Source organism: Passer montanus, unplaced genomic scaffold (genome assembly GCF_014805655.1).
Source record: "Passer montanus isolate IOZ18808 unplaced genomic scaffold, ASM1480565v1 scaffold90, whole genome shotgun sequence".
NCBI lineage: Eukaryota > Metazoa > Chordata > Aves > Passeriformes > Passeridae > Passer > Passer montanus.
In genome coordinates, this window is record NW_024374368.1 from 962,821 (window position 1) to 990,331 (window position 27,511).

The window sequence follows — 27,511 nt, forward strand, 5'->3', positions numbered from 1 at the left end:
TCTGGAAAGAAGAGCCTGACTTGGAAATATAAGACTTTTAGCTTTTGAAAGCTATGTTAAAAACACTGAACTCCTGCAAGTTGAATGATACAGTCATTGAAGTAGCAACACTGAGATGCAGAAAGCATAGGCTACATGACAGCTTTATAGCCATGTAAGTTGTCTCTTTTTTACTAAGGTAGACCAAAATTATAAAAAGTTTAAGTAACATTTTCACCAGCTTAGATTATGAGTCTTAATTAAGCACAAATTAGTGATGATTTATAGAGTTTTGTTTTTAAAGCATCTAAAGTAGAACATACAGACACTTGACTAAAGAGCATTTCACAAGTACTTTAGGCCAGCTAAAATGCACTCAGAGGTTATGTATATTTGTGTCAAGCGCTGGTCCTGACACCTTTTTGTCATCAAAATATGGGCATTCTCTGTGTGACCATTATTAAAAAAAAAAAAAAAAACAAAGCAGTGCTTAAGTTAATCTTCATAAGATAACTTTACAGCTAAGAAACTGAATCAAAATAAACAGGAAGAACAAATAAACCAGCAAACCAGCACATCCACATGCATCAGCTACTGAGGGAGGAGGATCCAAGGGGATGAACTCAGATCTGGAGCCCTGGAGGTGGCCACTCCAGGGTCGCCTGCAAGGCAGTGGTGCCACCCCAGCCTGCCTGCTCCCACATCCCAGGGCACTCGGGTGCCTTCTGGGCCCATTCCCATGAGGTGACAGGGCAGCCAGAGCCACAAGCGAGAATGGCACCCTGTGTCCTACTCCTGGCCTCTCAGCTTCTCTTCACTAGAAATAAACTTGAAGGAAAAAAAAAAAGGCAGTTCCAGTGTCTTCCAGCAATAAAAAATGTTTGGAAGGTTTGAGACAACAGCAGGAATCAGAATCAATACACTTTAGAATTCCATGCTGTTCTATTGAAAAGAAAATATTGTTGTCCCAAAATGGGTTCTTTCACCCAGTGTGCAAAAGGCTGAGCCATACAAAGTAGAGGTATTGGATTTATTTTCAGTTCTGTGCAGAAGAGGGTGGTGGTAGGCAGTAAATCCACAATGCCAGCATACTGACTATCAAAACTTTCCAGACACTACTGTTGATTGGCTCCCAAATACACAGTCTTCCTATTCATTAATATCCAATCTTCTGTTGGTTGAATGATGCTCTTGCTTCATATGCTAATTAGCCCACATGCTCCATCTTCTTTCAAGCTGGTGCCCACTTCTCTTCAGCTGATGCCTTCCCTTCTTCAGACAGATCCTTTCTCAATGCAGTGGGTATGATCTACTTCTGGAATTACCTAGTTGAATATGTTTGCCTTGTTTTGTTCCTCATAATCTGGCATATTGGTCATTTCACCAAGTGTCGCTGGTTCAGCAGTCTCTTATGTCTGGTTTCAGTTAGGTACTTAGCTTCTTTCTTCTGTTCTTTTTTCCTATAGCTGTTACAATTAGTGAGACATGCTAAATATAACTTATGTATTTGGGAGCCATACATTACAGTAGGTCAAGTACACTGAAGTCAAGTATCACAGCCAACTGAGGGCTACAATTTCTTTCTTCATTTCCTAATAAGGAGAAAAAAAAAAGACAAATTAGTAGCCAGTGTGAATACAAGCCTGAGAACCCTGATAACTTCTTCATCAAAAGAATCAATAATCTGTACATACATCCAAGTGTTAGTAATCTTTAGCCAATACATGTGCTACCACCATCACAATGTCCTTCTAGCCCCACTAGCTTCAAACAAGTCCTTAGGCACCCAAAACAGAGAGTAGGCCAGAGAAACCGCAAGGATCTGTCTCAAGGAACAATGCCTCTCTATCAAGATGCTTTCAAACAATAAAAGACAGTTCCTGAAGAGCCACTACTGAAAGCTGGAACTAAAGCTAAAAGTAGAAATAGAAAATGAACAAAAAAAATCAAGTCCAGTCACAAGAGCCCACAAGCCCCGATATAACACAAATCCCTTCTCATGCTCAAACATGTGATTTTGCTAGATGAGAGAAGGGATCACTTTCAGGAATGGCCTCCTTAGCTGAAGAGAAGAGGCTTGCCTTTTTTAAAGGCAGACTTAGAAGCATAAAGAATTTTATGTAATATCGTGCATAAACATCTGAAAGACAAACGGATTAATAGATTCAAGGATCTTGAAGACTGAATACTCAATCTATCTAAAACAACTTAATACTGAGAATACCTGCCTGGGACCATAGGTGCCTATGGAAGATTTCTGCTGAGTTCCAACAACTCAGAAATCCTCTGTCAGAGGAGGAGATTAGAGAGTTGGACTCATTAGCATCAAACCATCATTGCTCCCCACATCATATTAAAGAAGCTTGAGCCATGCCAAGTTAAAAAGAAAGTCTAGTGAGCCTACAGAAAAGCCTGAAGTCTTGTAATGTTTCATATTTAATTTCTTTTCAAGAATGGAATGAGTGCTATCCAAGTGTTACCATGTGTGCCTGCCTGCAAGGGAAGAAATAGGAAATGACAGACTGAAAAAAATGCTCTCCTTTCACAGCCCCCCACCTTCTTTATAGAACTGGAAAAGTTCTTCAGAAAGACTAGTGACAGATTAACTGGTTTGAGAGGTTGTGTAGGTGGACCCATTGCCCTGTTCTGCCAAAATTACCAACAATTATGCCAAATTCAATAATAGGTTTGCAATATGAGTAGATCTCTTTTATTCTGAAATTAAAGTCTTGTAACACAGGCAACTAAGCAGTAAAGAGTGATAAATAATTGTGAGCACATACACATGCATAACATACATACGCATAATATCATGTGACAGAAAGTGCTCTAAGACAAAAAAAATTACCTCCACTAATTTGGTTTTGTCTGGATTTTCCCGCTGTTGGTAAATGCACGTGCTAAGAACAGAATATAGTTTTGCCATACTTGATATACTGACATTCTCAGTTGCCGCAACAACAGCATCCAACACTTTCTGAAGAAAAGAAAAGTGGAAACTACAATTCAGAATAGCACAAGGTATGTCCTACTTTCATATCTTGTTAAATAAAAGTGGCACTTCAGAGATCTGATTAAATATCCCACAAAATTTAATTGGAGAAAACAATTTTTCACACTTCAGACAAAACGAAGGTTTAAAGTTCAGACAATATTTTCTTACTTATCAATCTATGACATCAACGATCATAACTGCCAATCAACTGCCTCCAGAACAGCAGGGAATGATACAATCCACTTTGTTATAGAGTAGCTGCTACTGAAAAGCCACGGTTGTATTTCATTAGAAATGCTATACAGGGCCCTGGAAAATATGTCTTTGGAAGACAGGTTACAGATTTTCCAGGTACAGCCGTGCCAGCTGGAGACAGAAGCTCCTTAAGTACTCACCCCTACCCATTAGCTGGATGTTACCATGCCAAACACCAGCTAGCTCCTACCTTTCAACTTAGGAGTGGATGAACTAGAACAGAATGACCACCTGTAGCAAATTACATATCTGTCACACAGTCCCTTCTGTTGAGACGTGAGTGTGATAATCTGTGGAAATGCAACACTAGCAAGCTAGTGGCACCACTGCAGTCCAGCAATTCTGTGTTATGTGAGGTTGTGAAGATATAGCTTAAGAAGGCAGCTGAACCAAATGAAAATATTACTGCCTCACAGCTGCTTGCCATTAACTCAGCCCTACTGAGATCGTTACCACAAGATTTGAGTATTTCTCTGAACTTCCTTCTACCCAACGCGCAGCTTAGAGGCACAAAACCCACACAAGCTTTCAGCTGCTGTAAACACCACACAAAGGACATGACAGAGGTGCATGGCCAACATCTCCAGTGAAACAATTTCTAATTGTTGCCACATAGGTGAGTGCATGCTTTTCTCTTTGTTTGTCAAGTTCTATGCCTATTACCAAGCAAATAAACAAACAGAAACTGCCACCAATCAAAACCAACTTAACAAACCCAAACAAATAATAAAAAACCTATCCATACAAAACCAAGCAGATATATTTTGGAGGTTCACCCAGATTATTGACTTCAGGAAAGTTCCAATGAGGTTCTCTGGTACAAGTGTCAAGTTCCAGTGGCACTCATGTCATGGAAACAAGTTTTCTAAATAGACATGTTTCATGACGGTAGTTTTCTCCTCACAGCTGAAAAATATATATAAGCTGAAACATCTATAAGGACTCTACCATACCATTTCTCCAGCTGGAAGTAACTTTAGAGCACATGCTATTAGCACTCTGACTCTAGAAAAACCTATGTGGTTTCTTTACATATGCAGGGAGATGTGAACAACAAAATCCCCTAAAATTTGCTTCCGCAGAACACCAGCCTAAGAAAACTAGTTTCACTTCTACAAATTATGTCACAGCTTAAAAATGTGACAGAAATTGTGTGGACAAGCCCCTTCATCAGACGGGATTCCATTCTGGTCATATTCTCCCCATACAGAGGAAACATCCAAATAACATTCTCTTTCTCAGACAGTTAAACAGCGGCCTCCTCTTCTTTGACCAAATTCCAGGACTTCAGCTAGCAACTTCGCAAATTTTCGCCCAAGCCAATATTCCCTGAAATTCAGGTCCTTCTTTTATACCCTCTCCAGTTCAAGCAAAGAAACCTCTTTTACCCCCTGCAGCTAGGCCCATTTTGACCCTTCCCCCAGCTATAGCATAGGATCACAACTTCTCTCCTACAGGGGATTAGAAAAAACGTATAACTCTGTAACTGTAGAAATGCAAAATTCTAATACTGGATTTTAAAAGAATTTTGAAAAAGTGGGTATTAGTATTTTATCCAGGATGTGCTTTAGGTCAACCGGCTAATTTTAGATTTAAAGCCATAACTGCTAAAAATCAAGGTCCTTTTCTGGTTCATAATACATGAAAACATGCAAACAGAAAAACAAAACAACCCTACCCAAATCCATCGTAAAAACTGCATCAATAACTAACAGTACTAGAAGGTTGTCATTGGGCTGTTCTAAAATTTAACAAGCCCTTTTACATTAAAAAGTGGGAGGAGAACTCCATCTTCTAAAATACAGCAAGAGCAGCAGTTTACACCAGCTGCAGAAAGAACTGTCATAGTCCCTTACAGGCTGCATTGTTTCTCAAGCTATATATCCCTCTCATAAATTGTTTGAACTGGCATTGGTTAACAACTGACTTAATTCAAACACAAAGAAAATGTCCTACTTCAGTATTAACAAAATTGAAGTTTGACTTACTCTGAGCTCAGAGTAATCCACAAACACTCCTCGTTTTTTAATTTTGATTGCTTTCTTGTCCAATACCTGTGGTTGCCCATCCACCTGAGAACATCTTGCATGTGCCTGTGAATCTGGAATGATGCAAATTTAAGTCAGGATTTCTCTTAATGTAGGGAGAGTATTCGCAAAGTATCCTGTACCTGAATAGGGTACTTCTCTGCAATAACAGAGAAAAATTTTAGTCAATTCATGGTGCTTGAATGCAAGTACATGAAAGATGAATGACAGAGAATTATCACCAAAGAAAATTCTGTATTAGCTGTTAACTTACAGTAACAAAGTTTTATATGTAGAAAATCCTTACCTGTACTATTTTTTGATGCAGGAGGTTCAGCAGCTTGCTTCATAATCAAGTTCTCATAAAACCCTCTCCTTTCAGCACAGGTAGGCCGTGGGATATTGAAAACTTCTTCACGATTAGTATTAAACAATGTTTTTATCTAGACCATGAGAAGAAAAGAGATTTAAGAGATATAAGGCCACAAAAACTTTTTATTTTCTATTCCAAACAGACAAGTGCATTTCTATATTACACTGAATATGCATCTAGATAAAACAAGCTTTAAAAGTTAACTCCTTGGCCTTAAAAGGCTGGATTTCCATAGCACTGCAGACTAAAATACTTTCTCTAATCAACCTTCTCGAGCTTAAGATCCATGAAAAAACATATGATAAACCAATCAGAAAGGGGTGATATTTACCTCCCCAAATACTGTTTATTGTACATTTACGCAGCTTGATGTTCTCTAATTTGAATATTTATGACAGAGGCAAGAGGCAGGGCTCAGCAGACAAGTGCCAACTTTTTGTAATGTGGGATTTTTGTTGTTTTTTTAATTTTAGAAGGCACTTATTAAATTTATAAAAACTTTGCTACTTAGACAAAATAATCAGAGCAGCATATTAATATTTTAAACACCTTTCTTTAATGAACACTCAGATTCTAGAAAGCACAGCATGTGTTCTTAATTAATTTTGTTAAGAAATACAACTAAAAATTGATTTTCAAGTTGCTTAAACAGAAGTTAGTCCTTAGCTTTTTAATTTGCCAAGTTTCCACCTAGATGAAGAAATTGATTTTTTGTGAAATAATTTAAATTAGAAATTAGATTCTATCACTAACAGTATGACCACAGCACTTTTTCAGTAAAAATGTTTTCAGAAAAGCAATCTTTTTCCCGTCTATCTTTCAAGCACTGTGTATTCTTCACTAAGTATACACCAAACCATCCTGAAGCTACTGAACTGGTTGTCTGAAGTATATCTATATGTTTGTCTAGTAAGCACAAGTGTGTGAGAAGGGAGAAAAAGTTGGGTCAAAGTCAATCTATTCACTCAGAAAACACTTTAGACAAATGCTTTCAGAATTTTTTATTCTAAGAAAATTTTAAGAGGTTCTGGTGCCTGAGTAATAACAGCATAAATCTGCTTAAAAGCAGCACAGATCTCCAATGTTGTATGTTAACAAGAAACTGAGTAACAAAGAAAGAAAAGTATTGACAGAAATACCTCTTCAGGGAGATCTTCATGTGGCACATCAGACGTTGCAAGGAGCAAAACTGGAGCAAAATATGGAATGTTATTCAACAATCCTGTAAAACCAGCTTTCAGTGTAGGTCCAACAGCCTCCCACCATGAAGAGATTTGTGGGATATAAATGATACTTGGTGCTGTTCTTTGAGCTTCTCGTATCAACTGGTAAAATGAAAGCTTGGATTAGAAAATTGCATCATGTGGAACAGACTATCTTGTGACATAAGAGTGCATAAAGCCAAGACATCAAGACAAACCAATAAATGAACAATTCCTTAACAATAAGGTAACATTTTCACTTTGACTCAAACATAGACATTCCTGTGCTGACAGATACAGGATGGAATCATACTTCAAATCACTACGTAGGGGTAAGATAACTCCTAAAGAGCCTCAAAACTCAGATGATGTGATGATGTGCCTGAAAAATCAAGACTAACCCTTCAGCAAGATGTGTTAGCCTGAAGAAATCACTACACAGCTGTGACTGCACCATTTCCAGTTCAGTGTGGGCCCATACCAACATTAGATTGGAGCACAGCCTGAACAAAGACCTATGTGAAAAGATGAGGGCTAACACAGTAAAAGAAGCCTGGACACAAATTATAATTTCAAGAACATTTTATAAGAGGTGACTAGTCCTTAGCCTGCCTGAAAAGCTAAATTGCTCACAGCCTCTCCATCCTCTCATTATCAAAGTCTCCATCAGACCAGATGATGTGCTTTGAAAGACCACAAACCACTGCCTACAGATGGCACTTCAATCACAGAAGAGAACACGAATCTACGGCATGAGGGAAGTGGCAACAGTCCTTTCACACAGCAAATTTCTCCATGCATCATTTCAGAGTAACAATATGCAGGGAGTTCCTGTCAAAAATGTGTGGTATATCCATGCAGTAGACAGGGTATTTGTATAGCCATAGGTGCAACCATGACATAATGAAAAGAGAATTGCTCTTCCTGTGTGGCAAATATCAGGAGTATCCAGTCACATGATATGTCTGTCCTGACTTGTACAGCTCTAAAATGCTGCTAATAAAGAAAAAAATATTTTAATACAGCATTGCCAAGTAATTAAATTGATTTCCTGCCTAAAAGTAAAAAATCAAAACTGCAGTAATCTGCTTATTTATTTTTTTTCTAGATAAGGGGCACACATCAGTTTGCACATTTAAGCATTCCGTGAATTGGAATGCTTTCATTGCATTTCACTGCAGCAGTACAAACTGTATATGTATATTCAAAAAACATATTTTCACAAAAACTTTGGCTGCCTTACAAATGCAATAAAAAAGAAGGTTACAAAAATTGCATGACGCCATCAGAATGATATAGAGCCAGCTATGGGGAGCACAGAGACCCAAGAAGCAACAAAACCAACTTTCTGGATCCCATCAACACCAGCAGGATTCCTTGCCACAAAGAGGGGCTTATTAGCAGCACCTCCCATCTTCCCAAGCTGCTAGCAACATCCTCTCATTTCAGACAGAAATGAAACATGGATATGTACAAATGTCCTTGTTCAGTATCATTCCATCTACAAGAAAAGTGAATTTTCAGACAAAAGTAAACATATAACAGCAAGTTCAAATCAGGCCAACTCCATTAACAGTGATTTGTGCTTATTTCACTAGTTTATATACAGTTCAAGAATCCTGTGAGAACAACAACAGCAACAAAAAAGATACCTGTGAACATGTTTCTTCCTGTGATGCAGTGCTAACAAACAAGGTGGGTAGATCTAGTGTATAAGCTGGAAACTTTTCCAGGGCATGTAATATGGCAGGTGCCAAATCAAAAGCCTGCCCACATCCTGGCTCTTCAACTAGTAAGAACCGTGGCCTGAAAGATGTTGGCTGGTAAGAAGGATTTCTACAAAAATAAGAAGAAAACAAGTTTAAAGAAGAGTGATGAAGAGGCACACAGATGTTAAATATTTTTCCCATACATTTTTTTTGTAAATATGTTCCATGGTCTACTAAATAATAAGCTAGTCTGTGATTCCATGATCAAGAAGACCAGCCTATTTATCAAAGTCTATTTTCTCAAAAACTGGTATCACTCCTCTGCCAAAAAAAGAAAAAAATCATTCTGCCAGTTTCCAGCATGTCTACTATTCCTTTGGCTGGGTTAAGTAACAGTTCTTAAATCCCACAGGGGGAATGTCCAGGCAAATACACACAAAACAGCTGGTGAGTAACCTGATAACAGGGCAAAATAAAAATTCTTACAGCTCAAACCAGCTGGGTCTCTTTACTGTCCATGCATAACCATTTTCAGCTTATAAGTGAGATGTCTACACCTGTCAAATTTAGCTACAATTTGACCACAGTTCCTGGAGATGGTGGGAAGAAAGGGGCAAAACCACATTTCTAGAAAAAGACTAATGTGGGTACTAAAACACATTATATGTATCTGAAGAAAAACATTACTTAATTGCTTAAATTACAGCACTACTCTAAATAGTTGTAAGATTTATATTCATTTTATTCAGTCATTCTGGTTGTGTCATCTTTGACTTGAGCATTAATTTCCTAGTCATCTTGCTTTACTTACATGAAATACACTTGTGAAGAGGTCTGTGCATTTTCCCACCACATTACTATTGTACCTACACTTGCTGAAGTAAAAGATCATAGAAACCTAGTGAAGCTCAGCAAGTAATATTTTCTGGGTAGCACAGCCATGGGAAGGGAGAAAAATATCTGAAAATAAACTGTTTTTAAAACTATTGGACTACATGACTTCCACAATTAAAATGTCAAAAGATAACAAAAAATCCGTAGGGTAAAGGTAAAAAATGAAGGCATCATTTAAATTTTTCTCCTAGTGGCTTAACAAACCACTTCTTGATTTTGTTTCTGATACATAATTTGCTACTGGTTCAACCATCTTGGAAGGTAGAAGGGTAAAAGATGGCTACATAAATCCACAGAGATTCTTAAACTAAAAGGACAGAATGAGCATTTTTGGGTCTAGAGTCTTTGAAGGAATACTATGGATTAAACCAACTTGTTTTAATAGTCTGTGAACCAGTTTAAATTAGTAAAGGAAGGCTGGGCCGATCATTTTGACAAGTCAGGGCAGCGTAGTCAGAACAGTTAGATTCAGTACCCAGTTGGATCTTCACAGTTGAATTCTTGCAAATATTGATCACCCTCACACACACCCTTAACTCTTTCATCCAGCAGCCCTCACATATTTACATAACATTTTACAGATGCAGCCTTCTCAAAAACATCACCATAAAGAGGACAAACATGTACCTGCTCAAAGTGCGGAATTCTGCCTTTTTGCTGTCAGCCTTCTTTTCAGAGACTGATGGTGACTCATCATCACTGTCAATCCCATCATTCCCTAAAATAGTATTTAAAGACAAGAAAAATGTGTTATCTTTACTGAATAGTTAATATCTCGCTCTTGCTTTAATACACCTTTGAAATCAGTGCTGGAAACCATTTATCTTGCATTTTGTTATTTGAATGCTATTATTAGAGTACACCCTACCACAGATCTAAGGAGATTGCACAAGCCTATCCAAAGCTGTCCTATGTCCTATGATTTGCATCAGATATTATCTCCCTATTGACAAACACTTGGGAGGTTTTTTCCTGTAGTTCTTAGATACCAGAAAAACCCTTCTCCCCTCATTTAAGCATTTATTTACTATATTCATAATAATTATTAATTACATCAGTGGACAAAGGAAGGGTTACAGACATAATTTATCTGGACTTTCTGTAAAGTTTTTGACATCATCCCCCACAGTGTCCTGCTCTTTAAATTGGAGACGGATGAGTGATGAGTGGACTTCTAGATGGATAAGTGGTCGGATGGTCACATCCAGAGGGTAGCAATCAATTGCTTAGAGTTCCAAGTGACATCACTGACAAGTGGTGTCCCTCAGGGGTGCCTACTGGGACTACTGTTAATATCTTCATTAATGAGGGAATTGCATGTAACCTCAGTAAATCTGCAGATGACACTAAGCTGAGTGATGCAGTTGACACACCTGAAGGATGGGATGCCATGCAGAGGGATGTGGACAAGCTCAAGAACTGTGACAATGGGAATCTCTTAAGGTTCAATAGGTCCAAGTTCAAGGTGCTGCACCTGAGTCAGGGCAATTCCCAGTAACACAGGCTGGGGATGAACAGATGAAGAGCAGCCCTGCCAAGAATGACTTAGAGCTGCTGGTGGCTGAGAGGCTGGACATGACCCAGCAATGTGCTCTTGCAACGCAGAAAACCAATTGTGTCCTTGGCTGCATCCAAAGCAGCGTGGGCAGCGGACCAAGGGAGAGGATTCTGCCCCTCTGCTCTGCTCTGTTCTGGTGAGACCCCACCTGCAGGGCTGCTTCAGCTCTGGGGTCCCAGCACAGAAAGGACATGGACCTTTTGGAGCAAGTCCACAGGAGGGCCACCAAGATGATGAGAGGGATGGAGCATCTTTTTTATGAGGAAAGGCTGGGAAAATTTGGTTTGTTCAGCCTGGAAAAAAGAAGGCTTCAGAGTGACCTACTTTTGGATTTCCAGTACCTGAAGAAAACCTAGAGGAAGGATGAAGAAGGACTCCTTAGAAGAGCATGTGGTGGGAGGACAAGGGGAAATGGGTTTAGACTGAAAGAGAGTAAGTTTAGATTGGATATTAGCAAAAAATTCTATACTCTGAGAGGGCTGAGGCATTGAAATGGGTTGCCCAGAGAAGTTATAGATGCCCAGTTCTTGGAACTGTTCAAAGCCAGGCTGGATGGAGCTCTGAGTAACCTGGTCTAGTGGAAGGTGTCCCTGTCCAGGGAGGTTGGAACTAGATCACCTTTAAAGTCCCTCCAATGCAAATCTTTCTATGATTCTACAATTTGGAAAGAAGTGCTTCATATGTGAAACCTTAGATCCATCTCTGAAATTATCAACAGGATGTGAGCTACTGTCAGTAATAGGGGGCTCCAGTAGAGAGCCCACAGCTCCCACTCTGCACCTGCAAAGTATAACAATTAGATGTTATTATAATACCTTGGGTCTTCAGTGCAAGTTTTGCATGGGGAAATGGTCTCTGCAAGGCTTGTAAAATTCTTTCCAGGGTGTTTTCTAACAGTGGCTTTGAAATAGATGGTAGTGCTCTCCCAGGTGAAGCCCCAGCTCTCTGTGATGCTGGAACAATCTTCTGCATGGCCATGGCAAAATCCTTTGCTGTTACTTTAATTGATCTGGCATCTATTTTCAGTCTTTTGTCACTTTCATGTATCTGCGGATAGCGGCGGCGCAAAGCACAGAGCCCAGCTTCAACACATAAGGCTTTAATATCAGCACCACAGAATCCTGACAAACAAAACAAGAAAAAGTGTTACGTCAACACATATATGTGTTATATAGGTTAAAAACTGCATGGATGGCCCAGCCAGGAGTGTTGGTGAATGATGCTACATCCAGTTAGCAGAGGGCTCACTAGTGGTGTTCTCCAAGGCTCGGTACTGAGTCCAGTCCTTATTAATAGCTTTATCAATGATGTGGATGAGGGGATTGAGTACACCCTCAGTAAGATTGTGGACAATATTCCATTGTGTGGGAGTGTTGATCTGCTGGAGATCAGGAAGGCCCTTCAGAGGGATCTGGACAGGATGGATCAATGAGTGTGAGGTTCAACAAAGCCAGGTGCCAGCTCCTGGCACTTCTGTCACATCCCCATGCAGTGATGCAGGCTGGGGGCAGAGTGGTTGAACGTTGCCCAGGGAAAAAGGACCCACACCGCTTTCAAACTCACCAACAGATTTCTCAGCCAGGTCTTCAAGTAAGTTGTCCGATGGCTTCAGGGTCCAGTCTCGTGTGTGGATTTTGAAAATTTCTAATCTTGCCTAGAAACCAAATCGCTGCATTTTAGTTTGCCTTAAGTTTTTCTCCCAAGAAAACAACCACAACACAAAACCCCAAACCTCTCACACTAGTACAATACTTTTCTTATCTGCTAAAACTAAGTATTTTAAACGTCAGTTATTAATACATTCGCTGCGTCTTCAAGTAGGAAGTTTAATCATTCTTGAATTCTCACATCAAAGTCTTGTGGGAAATGAAGTGAAATAAAAAGCAGGTGCATCTTCCCTAAAAAAATGAGTTTTATAAGCATGAAACCTAATGATTTTGAAAAACAAATTGTAGTAAAAGCCTCATCTGCAAATGGACATTTTGAGTCAAAGAAAATTCTCACGAATTTAGCAAAATTTCACAGTGAGGTTTCAGTAGTTCATCAAATTTGCTTTTCTGCCAGTTGTTTCAAAGAAAACAGTCCTAGCCTATTTAAAATTGCTACAGTTGCTACCAGGAATAAAAACTATGACTCAACTACTGTCACTCATCCAGAAAATGTCAAACATGGCCCATTATCATCCCCGATCCTAGCAAGACATTCAGTGAAGTATCTTCTGGTACACAGATTAACTATGACACACTTCTAGAATTCTTCCACAGCAGGGAATTGTGTATTATATCTGTTTCATGGCACCTTGTCTCTTGTTCCTGAGAGCACATAAATACTGTATACAAAGGTTTTTGCTAAACTCACTGTTTCATGCACTTTTACTAGCCTTCAATCCACTTAGCCTTTGATCTTTGCTCCAAAAATTGCCAAGAAATATCAATGATAGAGAAAAAACACAAAAGCAGGGTTACAGTTTTGCACACCATGTCTCTCCCAAACATCCACATCCCAATATTTTTGTTGCTATGAAACAAATTTCTTCATTGCTTAGCTATTGCCTCTGAACTCAAAGTGCTGCCCTGTGCAGTGTACTTCATATCTTTGTCTGAGAGAGAAGCAGCTACTTGCTGACATCATCTTATTCCTATATATATTCAGTACCAGGTTTGCCCTTCACAGTACAATGGAACATCTCCAGATATCCCTCTTGTGTCCAAGCTGTACACTACAGGTGGAGACTTGCACTGCTCCACGATGCTGCCTTGTTACAGGGGTTTGCTACAAAGATGGACTTTGCCACATCAGATTGATTTGAAGTTCTGACCTCTTTGTTTGGCAAGTTGAAGCGGAATTCTCGTTCAAAGCGCCCAGGTCTTCGCAAAGCAGGATCTATGGAATCCAGTCTGTTGGTGGCTCCTATCACCACAACCTCTCCTCTGCTGGCTAAGCCATCCATAAGTGTCAGAAGTGTCCCCACAACAGAGCTAACAGAAAAATATAATTTTCATTCACTGGTTTAATAAATTTTCTTCAGTCACACATAACCTTCTCTACTGATCCTTCAAAAAAGACAGGTTTTTATTCATAAGATACTGATCATTGAAAGAATTATTTTAAGACATACAAATAAGGTAACACAGATTTTGTACTGATATCAGGCTTAGTGAATTGTTTCCATTTATTGTTTAAAAATCATCTGAAATTCACTAGCACTGAATTACTAGCTTTCAGGTTAAATGAAGGTGTCACATCAAGATAAATAGGTTGTGGTCTTCTTTTCACAAAGATCAAACCTGTCCTACCTGTGAACCTGATCTTGTTTGCTGGATCGTACAGGAGCAAGAGCATCGATCTCATCAAAGAAAATAATTGAAGGTCGCATCTGGTAGGCCTACAAAAAACACAGGAACACCGGCATCAGGAAAACAGCACTACTTGAAAGAGAAGAAAGACATTATGGCTGGAAAGGCACTGGGACTAGATTTTTCATCAGGGATCTCTACTAATTAAACTAATGTGAAACAACAGCTTGTCAACAGAAAACATCAGCCTTTCAATCCACTGAGACTGGGTGACAGGAAAAATTCATACCAGTATTTTTTACTGTTCTTTGGCAACCACGAGAACAGACAGGACTCAAAGTTTCTGGAAGTGGCCTTCCATTACTAATTTAAATGAACATGTTTTCACCCTGCATCTGTTTTCCTCTCACCTAAAGCTACCATCTCTTGCTTCTTGAGACCATTTTTGTGACTGAATTGTGTGTATGGTGAAGGGTTTTTTGAGGGTGGTGGTGGTAGTGGTGACTTTCTTGTTTGCTTTACTAATCTTTTCAATACATCTCAAGAGACTCTACTGAGAAAGGGAACACTGATAATCCCATTTCAGTGGAAGTGGATTACAAAACATGAAAAAGAGTTCATGACTATAAAAAGTTAGTTACAATTCCAACAGAACACATGGCATGTTTCAACCTTACCTGCTCAAACACTAAACGCAGCTGTCGTTCAGATTCTCCTACCCATTTACTCATGCAGTCAGCAGCACTTCTCATAAAAAAGGTTACTTTCCTGTCACCTCTGCTACATTCATTAGCAAGTGCACGAGCAACCAGGGTCTTTCCAGTCCCTGGTGGACCATAGAATAAACAGCCTCTACAATTTAAAAGAAAGAATTTTTTTAAAAAATTCATATAAGAAAAAATGTCATGGAAAAGTATTTATTACAACCTCCATCCCTAAAATACACAACTCTGCTCTCCTAAGCTGAACACTTCATGGATAAGATAGTAACACCTGAAGTGTGAGAAAAGTCAAAAGTGCTCCTACACAATTCTGCAAGACAGCAAACAAAATGAATAAAGAGAATAATGCAGATGTACAAAATCTTGATAAAATATAATAGCATCCCGGTTCTGACAAACCAACAGAGATGTTGCAGTAGAGTGGAAGAAAACAAGAGCAAATTTCCAATGCAGAAGTTCTGACAAAGCAAAAGAGATGGTTGCAGTAGAGTGGAAGAAAACAAGAGCAAATTTCCAATGCAGAATCTGAGACTGGGCTAACTTATGAATCTTCAGTTCATTTTTCAATTATAAACTACATATTCATTCTTGTTTTTACAAAAGTCAAGATCTGAGAGTAAATAACTTCATTCTCCTTTAAAAAGTTTTGAGTTACTGGATTTGGTCTCCTTTCACAAAAGTCAGGATCTGAGAGTTTTGAGTTACTGGATTTGGTCTCCTTTGGCTGGTGACTAAGAAAGAGGAAGTAGTGTAAAAATGGGAAGGTATTCTGCATTTCTGTATTTCCATCAACTAAAAGAACCAATGCACTCCTGCTTCAAAATTAATTTCAATTAATAAAGAAGCAAAACACAGATTTTCTTTGGTTTTTAATACTTTTAAATTCACTGGAAGCAAATAATTTGAAGTCCAATTTCAATATACCATGACCAAGGATATATAAAGCTAATGAATCTCCAGTAATTTCATTTCATAACACAGAACTCGCTTAGCCGTGTAAAAAGGGGACAGATTCTTTATTTTAGCCCAAACATAAAAAACACTGCAAAGTTCTAGTTGCAGTGAAAACAATGTATTATTGTAAAAATAATATCTGAAAATACTTGAGAAAAAAAAGAGTTGCTGTAAGACAAAACTGGACTTCCACAAAACAAACTACAGTTGACTAGAAGCAGATACTGCCTTTCTTCTCACAAACTAATCAAGTCCACTTGCATGCAGGACTTTAAAGAAAAACAACCTCCAACTTCACCTTTTAAGGGCTAGTTTGCCACACAGTAAATCTCTGAACCTACATATATGCTGTATTCTATCCTTTTTTTTAAAAAAATACTTTTTATTAGTGCTAAAAAGAACTATAAATACTGCTGAAAATGTTGAAGCATGGAAGCATATTGAAACCCCAGTTGGATATTCTCCTAAAAATAATTGAGTTAAGGACTTATCTTTTTAAATGGTTTGTCTTACCTTGGAGGTTTAAATTTCAATATCTCAAAGACGTCAGGATAAAGCAACGGCAAAATGACCATCTCTTTTAAAGCTGAAATGTGGTCAGAGAGACCACCCACACCATGAAACTGTGCCTAAAGATGAAGTCAACAGAATATGTGTTAAAGAAAGCTGCAACATCTATAAGATTCCATCACAAATTAGATGTCAGCACAAAGAAAATGTTAGTGGCAATTCGCAAATTTCTTGAGAGAAAACTGTCAGTCACAGGAGCTGTAGATGGCCCATTACTGGAAGCTTCCATAAATACTGCAAATGTCCCACTGACACCATGAAGTAAAAATACTTACTGAACCATCTATTTGCATTTGCTCCGCACCAGCCAGGCTTGCTCCAATTTTCATGTAATCCTTCTGAACTTCATTTAAATTGCCTTTCCGAGCTGCTTCAGTTTTCGTGTGGTCAATCGGAGCTCCCTTTATGTCATCCTTCTGAGAGTTGGCTGAAGGAGACCTAATTTGAATTAAGGAGAAAGAAAAAAGTTATGATGCAGTTAGATAATTTTTGATTTTCTAATGATAGCAAGTGAATCCAAAAGACCTTATAAATGAGCATAAACTTCCTAAATAGTTATTAATTCCAACAGTTGCTTAATGGCCATGACTAAATAAAGAACTTTAAACTGAGGTAGTTATTTTAACAACTCTTAGCACTTACAAATATGAGTATTGCAACATATAATTTAGAATTTCATTAGGCATTTTTCTTGTTTAAGTATAGTTTCATAAAGAAACGTGAACTCTCTTGAGTGATTGAATAAAAAATCCATTTAAACTTCCATACAGGCTATCCCTGTAAGTTGTCTTCAGTTTTAATAAATTGTACTCTTCAAGATTAAGTCTTAAATCTTAATTGGTATACCCTTCAAGTCTAAGATTTTCAGAGTGACATTATGGCTTCCATTCCAGAAAAATGAAATTTCACTTACACAATCTCAGCCACAACCCTCCTCACCACCTTATCAGTGACCAAATATACAGCATTTTCAAATAAAATGTAAGGACTAGTAAAAAGGACAGCTGCCCCTGCAGTGTATGTTTTCCTTATACCCTCAGACTACCACAGTAGTAAGCTGCAATTATATCAATCTCTAATTACCACCAGTCAAAAAAACCTTAAAGGCATTATTCAGCTATATGAACAGCAAAACACATATCAACACTTATCAACAGCAATTTTATAAAGGAGAGCTATCATAAACCATACACCAACCGTTTAGGTTTTTTGCTTGAATCTCTCTCTTTGACAGATGAAGTGCAGTTGCATGAGCTTAGGTTACGTTTTCTTACATCTGTTGAAAGCAAAGAATTTAGAATTTGGTACAAACAAGTTTGAGAGAAACCAGGAGAGTCAAAGGCAGAAAATGGGACATGTATTATCCATCTCCAAGTTCAGGGAAAGTTCCAAGGAGGGAATGTTGGGTGGTTTAATCAGTGTACAATAGAAGTAAAAAGACACACACCTGATTTTTAAGAAAATTTGAAAACCACAAGAGTAAGATTATTAAGTGTCTTTAATTGTTATTATTTTAAGGGTAGATAGGTAATTTTTTTAACTGAAAAGCAACAATAAGGATGCCAAATTGCAAGGAAAAAAAGGGAATGCACACAGGATACATGCATTCAATAAAATTTACTGGCAGAATGAAGTAAGAAATATAAAGAGAAGTTGTGTGCACGTATTTTCATTAAAAAAAAAAATCTAAACCAACAACCCCTCACTTTCATATAAGAAATTAGCTCTCAAGAGAAACTGTATAATATATAGTATTGCATAACAGTCTGTATTGGGTCTGGCTGGGATAGAGCTAATTTTCCCCCCAGCAGCCCTCACAGTGCTGTGCTGTGCCTTGGTAGCTGGAAAGGTGTTGATAACACACCAGTGTTTTGGCTACTGCTGAGCAGTGCTGGCACAGCATCAGTGCTGTCTCCCCAACATTCCACTCCCAGGCAGTAGGCTGGCGAGATCCTGGGAGGAGACACAGCTGGGATAGCTGACCCAGGTTAACCAAAGGGATTTTCCATACCATATGACATCAGCTTAGCTATAAAAGTTAAGAAAAGTAGGTAGGAGGAAGGTGGGGCATTTGTTTTTTAAAATAGCAGTAGGCTGGCAAGATCCTGGGAGGAGACACAGCTGGGACAGCTGACCCAGGTTAACCAAAGGGATTTTCCATACCATATGACATCAGCTTAGCTATAAAAGTTAAGAAAAGTAGGTAGGAGGAAGGTGGGGCATTTGTTTTTTAAAATGTTTGCATTCTGAAGCAATCACTACACATGCTGAAGCGAAAGTAGGAGGAAGGTGGGGCATTTGTTTTTTAAAACAGCAGGTTGGTGAGCACAGGTTTCCAGCCAGGGTCAACCCAGCACACCTACTTTCCAAGGGAGACTCGTAGCGCTCAACACTTTTCCTCTGCCGGAAGGAGCGGCGTAGGCCATCACCTTCGTTTCCTTCACTTCTTTCTGGTGGAACTGCTGCACATCAACACAATGTTAAGTCGTGTAAGTACTGTTGCAAATGTGTTTGCATTCTGAAGCAATCACTACACATGCTGAAGCCCTCCTTCCTGGGAAGCAGATGACATCACATGCTCATTTTTTCTCAGTTGTGCACAACCCTTTTCTTTTGCTTTGGTGAACTGCCTTAACCTACAAGTTGCCTTCCATCTTATTTGGTCTCCCCAGTTCAGCTGAGAAGCAGGGCTGATAGAGCAGGTTGGTGAGCATAGGTTTCCAGCCAGGGTCAGCCCAGCACACCTACTTTCCAAGGGAGACTCGTAGCGCTCAACACTTTTCCTCTGCCGGAAGGAGCGGCGTAGGCCATCACCTTCGTTTCCTTCACTTCTTTCTGGTGGAACTGCTGCACATCAACACAATGTTAAGTCGTGTAAGTACTGTTGCAAATGTGATGTATTCAAAACACAGTACACGATATATTCCCACATGTCCACAACTCTTTATCTTGTAAGCATTTCAGAAAAAACAAATGGATTTTTTTTTCCTCTGAATACCTGTTCTGAGCTCGCTACAGTACAGCCCTAGAGCTTAAAGCTTGTAATGGCAATAGGAACATAAATTCGTTAATAGATGAAAAACAAGTAGTTCAGTCCATCTCAATTGTTAAAGGCTTTTGGCTAGAGTGTAGTCAAGAAAATTTAAAGCAGAAATAAACACTGCAACACTACCTGGATCATCAGGATTTTCATTGTTAGTTCTTCCCATATTGAGGCTTTCCTAATTAAGAGAAACAAGAAAGATAGTCAGAAATATGCAAAAAACCTGTGGGCCTATTTGGTACTTGCATAGTAACATTTTCAAGGCACACCATATACACAAAAGATTGAATTAGGCACAGGAGGAGAGAATGGGAGCATCTCTCTGGTACCCAGGATTAATAACAAGTATTTCTGCTCTAAAATAGGGTTTAGTACACGTGATAGTTAAACACTTCACCAGATGCAAAAAATAGTGCATCAATTAATAATAGGTAAATAATCCAAGAGTGTAGCAGAACCTAGGACAAAGCAATGCCTAGCTGACAAAAAAAATTATCCTGGCATTTGGGACATGATAAACAAAGTACTATGGAAAAATCTGATTTCATAAAAAACAAACAAATGAACAAACGAAAGAAAACATAAAGGAATTCAGATCTAAACAAAAAAACCAGACCTATCTAAGCAGATATAACGATATTAAAAAAAAAAACCACCTGTAATTCAAAAGGACAGTGGACTAACTTAAGAGAGAAAACCACACTGGGAATTTGGCTGCTGAATATAATTTTAACAGGACTTCCTCTCACAACAGAGGACGACTTGAGCTCAGAGGCAAGGCTGGCATAAAAACAAACACAGATAAAGCTCTCATCAGTTTTAAGTAAGACTTGAGTGAAAACTCAAGCCCTGAAACAGCTATTCATAAATAGAGTCCATTCAAAAGTCACAAGGCAATTCAGAAAGCATAATTATGGCATGTATTGCAGCATTTCACTGCTATTTTTGCGTTTCTTCTGAAGATGATATTCCTCCACCCTTAGAGTGTAGATGTGACATGACTGTAAGCTATTAAACTATAATTGGAGAGCAAAAATAAATAGTTTTCTAGACTAAACTGTGCTTTGGAAGAAGTTTGTTGAGCTAAATTTAAAATACAACCAAATAATTCCTCTACATGAAATACCCTACAAACCGTCTCCCTGTCATCCACTTTTTTTGCAAGACTGCTTCTGAAGTACTAAGATACAGAGTTGATATGTAAGAGCAAAGATAAGCAGGTACAAAAAACGTCATTGAAACCAGCACACATAACCAGTATGACATTTCAATACAATGTGCCCAAAGCAAGTCATTGATCTCCAGCCAAGTTTTTCATCACTACATAAAATTAGGTCCAAAAGTTTACTTTTTTACAGGAGATCTAAGAACGAGTGGTTAAGCATTTGCAAACATGTGCCATTTTCAGGTTTATTTTCCCCTCTTGCTGAGTGCAATAAAAAAAAAAAAATCTAATTTAACAATTAAAAATGAATCCTGAAAATCATATTAAGGTAACAGAAATTATGGAAGCTTGTCATCACACTTAGGTTGCTCTGCATGACAGCATTAAGTAATTTTTAGTTCACGGCCTTCCTCAGACAATTTCACAAAGTGTGTTAGGAAGAAGTGACAAGCACAATTGACTTCAACTCTTAAGATTGCTTATTCTTCTTGTAACTGGAATTAAGGTCTTACGCTGATTTTCTAAGACTGTATATGGCAGAAAAAACATCTCATTGCTGTTACACTTTGAAAACCTTTCAGAAAAAAAAGAGAATTAAAATACAGACACACAGACAGAAACACTAGTACTGCTTCACTTTGTATCCAGCTTTCCACCATGTCTTAACTAGACCTGGCATTACAAAACTACTTTTAAGCATGAAAGAAAAATTAATTAAACATCAAGGTGCTTATGAGGTAAGAAAACTGATTTAGAGGAAAAGTTAAATCTACAAAGTCACAACATAAAGTGACTGTTTTGGGGCACAAGAACCAGCCCACACATAACAGAGGCTCAGGTGTGATCTCTCTGCAACATGCAATCCCAAAATGAGGACACCAGCAGCCAATTTAAAAATTAGCTGTGCCCAAATTCTTTACACATGAAACACCTGCCAAATACCTCCTTCTGAACATACTCTGAAGTCTTAAACAACCTCAAGAACCTATTGCCAAAAAAAAGCTCTGGTTCAAGAGCTGGGCTGCAAAGCACAAAGGCCAACACTTTATACAAACTAGGACTTTAACAATAATAACAGGACATACCCATGCAGGCAGAGTGAAAGAGAGGGACCCTATGTGCCAACTGCAGTGGAATGTTTACAGAAAGGCTGTCAGGTTGCTGAGCAACATCCCCTCTCCAAAGTTCCAGCCTTGACCACGCCCAGTCCTGGTGCGAGTCTGCTGTGGAAAGTCCCACTTGCAGCCTAGAGCTTCGCAATTACAGAATCATGGAAGGTTTTGGCGAAACCCTTAAAGATCATTTGATTTCAACCCCTCTGCTGTGAGCAGGGACCCCTTTCACTAGACCAAGTGGCCCATCCAAGCTGGCCTACACTGGGGCATCCACAACTTCTCTGGGCAGCCTGTTCCAGTGCCTCTCCACCCTCACACTAAACGAACACTGTATATGTGGCAGCACGTAGCAAAGTCTCAGCCTAAACACATTTATCTCTTGCTGCCAGGAACAATACCTTTTTCTGTTGTCAAAAGAAGGACAAAATCCCTAGCCAATATTATGCACAAAGCCTTGCTAATACGGCTCATTTAAGTAGCTTTGTAAGATGATGAAAAACCCTAGCCACTTTTAAACTTGCCAAGCAAAATATCAATTTGTAGTGGTGTAACTATTTTGTAATGTCTCCAGCTTTGGTGGACCTCAAAATCAGCTTTTCTTCAGCCTTTATCCCAACCCATACTAAAGGAAGTATAATGTGAAACTTGTTTAATAGGATTATTTTCCATAAATACAAATGAACTGGCATTAATTCTGCTATTCACTTTTAATTGGTTATTAATTCAGTTTCATGTTATCTGTTCCATTACTTTTTCCAAGGAATTATGTGACACTGACAAGTCTATAATTTCCTGGTTCATTTCTTTTATTCTGTTTAAACATTAGCATGTTACCTTTCCTTTGCACTCCTGAATTTTGCCCTGTGTAGCAAGAGTTACTGAAAATCAACATTAATAGTCCAACTCTTCAACAGTGCCTCTAAACCTGTAGGATACAGCTTATCCAAACCTGCTAATTCAAAAATGTTTCATTTCCTGTTCCAAAGCAAAAATAGTTCCTGAAGCAGATACAGCCTCTTATCCCTCCAAATCAAGCCAGTAAGAATGGGAATGCCCCAGGATCATTTGAAATAAGTCATAGAGGACAATGACAAGAATAATTTCTGTGATACAGAGGAGAACAACACAAGTGAATGCTCTTTGACCTGTTAGTTGTTAAAACACAGTTGTTTCTGGTTTGGCATATGCGGAAACTGAGATGTAGGGAACCTTAGCAATATCCACAGTGCATGATGCAAACATAAGAGCAGAAGTCAGGAGGTCTGAACAACTCATGGCCTAACAGCTACAGGCAGCTCCTGCTCATACAACCTTCCCTGTTAACCCAGAGGTTCCAAACAAATATCACTACATCAAAGCACAAAAAACCATGTACAGCTGTTCATTGTTAGCTGATCATCTTTTTATTGGAATCACAGTTAACACTAACTATGAAAAAAGGAAAGTAAAACAAATCATTGCTGGGGTTTTTCTTTCTTTGTACAATTTCTGGGGTTGGCCTCGGCAATCTTTTTTTTTGTAAAGCAGTCAGCACATGTGGAATTAGGATGATGTATAATTGCAAGTAATTTTTTTATTAATACTGATAATAATTTTGTATTTTACATTGTCTTTTTAAGGAGATAAAGGAACAAAAAAAAAGGCAATGCAGACATACATACAAATATTGTGTTAGAAATCTAGAAAATCATATAGGGAGATTACATGTCAAAATGGAACACTCAATACAGTATTGATAAAAACTTGTCCACATTCTATCTTTACTTGTTGTAAGGCTGTAGTTCTGAAGCATGCAAGTATGCATGAGCATAAAACAATTTTGAAGTCAAGACAAAAAAAAAAATTAAAATGTAAATAAATGTCTGATATAGTCTAGTAATAAAAGTCACAATTCTGTATAGCATTTTCTGGGACACATTCAAGTAGGAAAGCAGCTAAGACCAACTGAAACAAGCTATAATGTTAAAATATTGAATTGCTCTTGGCCAGAGTAGCTAACATGAGTTATAAATTTGAATTCCATTCCTTTATGCTTACTGCTTGGAGATATGGAATGAGCCAGCAACAATAGGAAATCTTTATATATTTAATAGTGTATTTGCTACTTTCTGATTTAGTATTCTGAAACACTCAGGCAAAAGAAAGTCTGCATTAAGAGAACATGAGTGACTCATATTCAGGGGATTGGCAATACCATATCTGGGATTGCTTTTATCATGCTAATTCAGCTCAGCTGTGTGAGTCCCTTTCCAACAGGGGTCATTTAATGAGAGCATTCTTTTTCAGAAAATCTTGTATCTCTCAGATCTGGGAATAAGTCAACATTTATGTTGAAGAAGATGTTAAATGTGAGGCAGCCAATCCCTCATTTGCTGTAGAACAGGAGGAATTTGATGTAATGAATGATATAGCACTTGCAGAACAGTTGCTGGATTTAGGAATTTGAGTATTGCCAGCAGAATACACACTGCTCTTTTTCCATAAAATTCCATGGCCATACTGGAATAATTTAAATCACAATTTTTCAAAATTGCAATTAATTCTGTTTTCCCCATTTTCTATACCAAACTTTAAATCCTCATGCTTGATTTGTGTAATTTTAAAATCTCATAGTTGTAATTTAACATTTAGTAGACTGTAAGTCTTAAAGGATTTGCAGCTACCCACAGTTAGTCAGAAGTTGAGATAAGGGATACCAGCTATTCATCTAGACCAAAGTGACTGTGATAATTTGTCCTATTTTCCTTTATATAGTATTCTTGGAATTTAGTTTTAGGGAACTATAGGCAGTCTGAACTTACTAATTACTATGAAAAATCAGCTCCAAGATACCTTGTGTTAGGCATCCAAAGTTAGTGAGCCATTTTGGTCAAACTTGGTTTCCATCTAAAAACTGGAATGAAAGGAAATGGAAATCTGCATATAGTGTCTGAATAGGGTATGTTCACCAGTTCCCTGGCTTTTTACCCTGCTCTTAAGATAAACATCCGTACTTCAACTTGAATCTCCATAAATGGTTCTCCATCCAGGTATTTGATGTGAATTGAAGGATCTCGGGGAACATCACAAAACTGATTTCTTGTGCAACCTAAACATCAACTTAACTTACTTTCAGCAAGCAAAGATGATACCACTGACACAGCTCATGACAGTCAAGAGAAATTAGTGGTTGTTTGTGAATTGCCTAGGTGCTGTCATGAAGAACACCATAGAAAAGTCTGTAAGATATCAACAATGTCTATCAAGAGCAGCATTTGAGCAGAGAGTGATAAACAAAATGCAAGATCACACTTTAAAATGGGGAGAAAATGAGAGTGAATTATTTGGCACCATCCATTCATTCCAATAAATGAGGTAAGCGTATATAGAAAGAACAGTTTATGAACTGATAGTGCAAGGACATTGAAAGGTGCCATTGCAGAGGGGCTTAAGCTTGCATGGACATTTTTAATTCTGACCTATTCTAAATCTTCTTATTTTGTACGTTTATGTGCCATTTCCTGGATTTTTGTTGAAATAAAAACTATCTACTTCACATTCCAGAAAGATACATAAATGCAATTTATTTCATATTACATTTCATTGGGACTTTTGAGTTCCCTGATTGGTTGGAACTGCTAAACCTCTATATTTGAAGTTTGTATCATTAACAAATACATGTTCCAATTACCCAAACATACCCTGACATATCTTATCAGTGGGTACCCAGCTCATTAGGGAATTAAACAGATAGTTAACACACAAGAAATTACATGGAAATAACACACCCAGTTGAGCAACTTCCCCCTGATGCTCGTTTTTCCTAATTATCCTGTACATGTTGGTGTACAACACAGTATTATTTTTACATAAACTTTTTTTCCTTACAACTTCCACTTTTTTTTTACATATTTGATTTGAATAAATTACTTGAAAGTTCAGTTGAAAATCTGTGGCACTGCCACACCTGTATTTACAAATCACTGATGGATGCTTTAGTCACAGTAAAATAATTTCTTCCATTTCCAATTCAGTTCTTAAAATACAACTCCTCTACAATGTTCATGAGTCTCATGATATTTTGAATTCAAATAGCAAGAGAAATGTTTGTCCAATAACACTATTAAGTTAAATTAAACATTGATTCCTTTCTTGTGTTCAGCAGGATCCAGTCTCCAGCTCAGCTGTATACAGTGCAGTCCTCACTTGTATGAATTTCTCTTCATACAGCTTGTTAAAAGATATAATTTTTTCTTCAAATTTTCATTCTGTGTACATTATCACCTTGAGAAAAGCCACTTGCTACATGTATTTATTTTAATTTGGGGGTTCATTCCAATGCAAAGTCAAATCCTTTTAAACCTCCAGTTGATTCCTGGTTTTATTGATGGCAACACTAGACTTTGTGTAGCTATGAAGAATTCTTTATCTGTCATTCCAATCTCTAAAATTGTTATACATCAGTAAATCAAGTAGTGTAGCAACATTTTTTTCATTCTACTGTGTTACAATACAGTGCCCTGTAAGACAGTTTCACCAATACAACATCGATCAAACCAGAGCTCACGGTGTAAGAGTGATGTTTGGCTGGGGCCACCTGCTGGCTGTGTTGCTGATCTTTCATCGCCACATTTGGAAAATCACTTTATATTTGTAATTCTATTGTAATTATAAAAATAGCAGCACATATCAATAATCACCTACATATGTGAAGGTTTTTATGTACTTTTTATTTATTTTTAAGATTAAATATTCTGTGAACTTTATATGGCCTAATTATCAGAAGAAAAAAGAATTAATTTATCTTGCTTTCATAAACAAAATAAAAATGGAGGGGAGGAGGCTTAAAAAAGCTCTTCTTCTCAATAACACCAAAAAGAAAGCAAGGAAAAAAGTAATATTAATGCTAAGATATATATGATTTAGAAAAGTAATCTACATATCTTTAGCTTTTTTCTGTGATGAAAAGGATAAATAATTCTTATTGTCTTACTTGATGCATTATAAGATTTCACCTTGAATTTGTATGTGTTGTTCTAAAATAGCTAAGATGCACCGTGTCCAATTTTCTTGCTATTTAAAAATATCTCAGTCAACTTTATTATATTCTTCAAAGGCTTTTATTAAAAATAAATTAATGCCAAAAAGTAGCAGATGAAAAAAATGTAAAGTCTTTAAAACCAGCAGTTCTAATCAGTGAGCTACTGCAAACTAAGAATAATCCAGACAATTTAGTTCAAAGTGTGAGTGTATTTTTATAACAATGCTATTATGTATTTATTCACTTACTGCATGATAATATTGGTAATTATTTGTGCTGTGATTGAATCTTATTTCTATTATTGCAAGACTTTATGCAACTTTTAACTGTGTTTTCTGGAACAGGAGAAAGCATTTTACAGATTTTGCAAGTTTAAGAGAGATCCTTTGCACCTATTAAATTAAACATATATATTTATTTATTTCTATAAACAAAACCAAACATATATACACATTAATTTATTATACTAATGCCATGGTTTAGTTGGTGAGGAGCTGTTTGGTCATAAGTTGGACTTGATGCTCTCAAAGGTCTTTTCCAACCTAGTTGACTCTGTGATTCTGTTCCTATATGTACATATATGTGTTATTCATTTATACAAACAAAACCAAACATATATACACACATTAATTTA

General features: G+C 37.7%; 1 protein-coding gene across 1 annotated transcript; it reads right to left on the bottom strand.

Moving 5' to 3' along the window:
• Positions 1 to 839: 839 nt before the first annotated feature.
• Positions 840 to 26,460, bottom strand: LOC120495781 (ATPase family AAA domain-containing protein 2-like). Its single transcript, XM_039695636.1, has 19 exons — positions 26,374 to 26,460; positions 19,707 to 19,755; positions 19,283 to 19,381; positions 18,898 to 18,996; positions 17,732 to 17,810; positions 16,810 to 16,972; positions 16,478 to 16,593; positions 14,966 to 15,140; positions 14,289 to 14,377; positions 13,811 to 13,970; positions 12,556 to 12,646; positions 11,808 to 12,113; positions 10,062 to 10,152; positions 8,484 to 8,667; positions 6,769 to 6,954; positions 5,564 to 5,699; positions 5,218 to 5,330; positions 2,828 to 2,956; positions 840 to 1,571 (listed from the first exon to the last, which is right to left on the bottom strand). Exons 1-19 carry the CDS (start codon positions 26,458 to 26,460, stop codon positions 1,533 to 1,535), a joined length of 2,391 nt encoding a protein of 796 aa, XP_039551570.1. The 3' UTR covers positions 840 to 1,532.
• Between the last annotated feature and the right edge of the window lie 1,051 nt (positions 26,461 to 27,511).

Bases quoted from the DNA above. Each gene is read 5' to 3' on its own strand.
- LOC120495781 (XM_039695636.1), bottom strand. From the start codon at position 26,460: ATGAAAGATCAGCAACACAGCCAGCAGGTGGCCCCAGCCAAACATCAC. The intron at 19,756-26,373 runs GTGAAACTGTCT...TCTCTTAATTAG, and splicing joins GTTTGATCGATGTTGTATTG to GAAAGCCTCAATATGGGAAG. The intron at 1,572-2,827 runs GTAATTTTTTTT...TCTCCTTATTAG, and splicing joins ACAAAACCAAATTAGTGGAG to GAAATGAAGAAAGAAATTGT.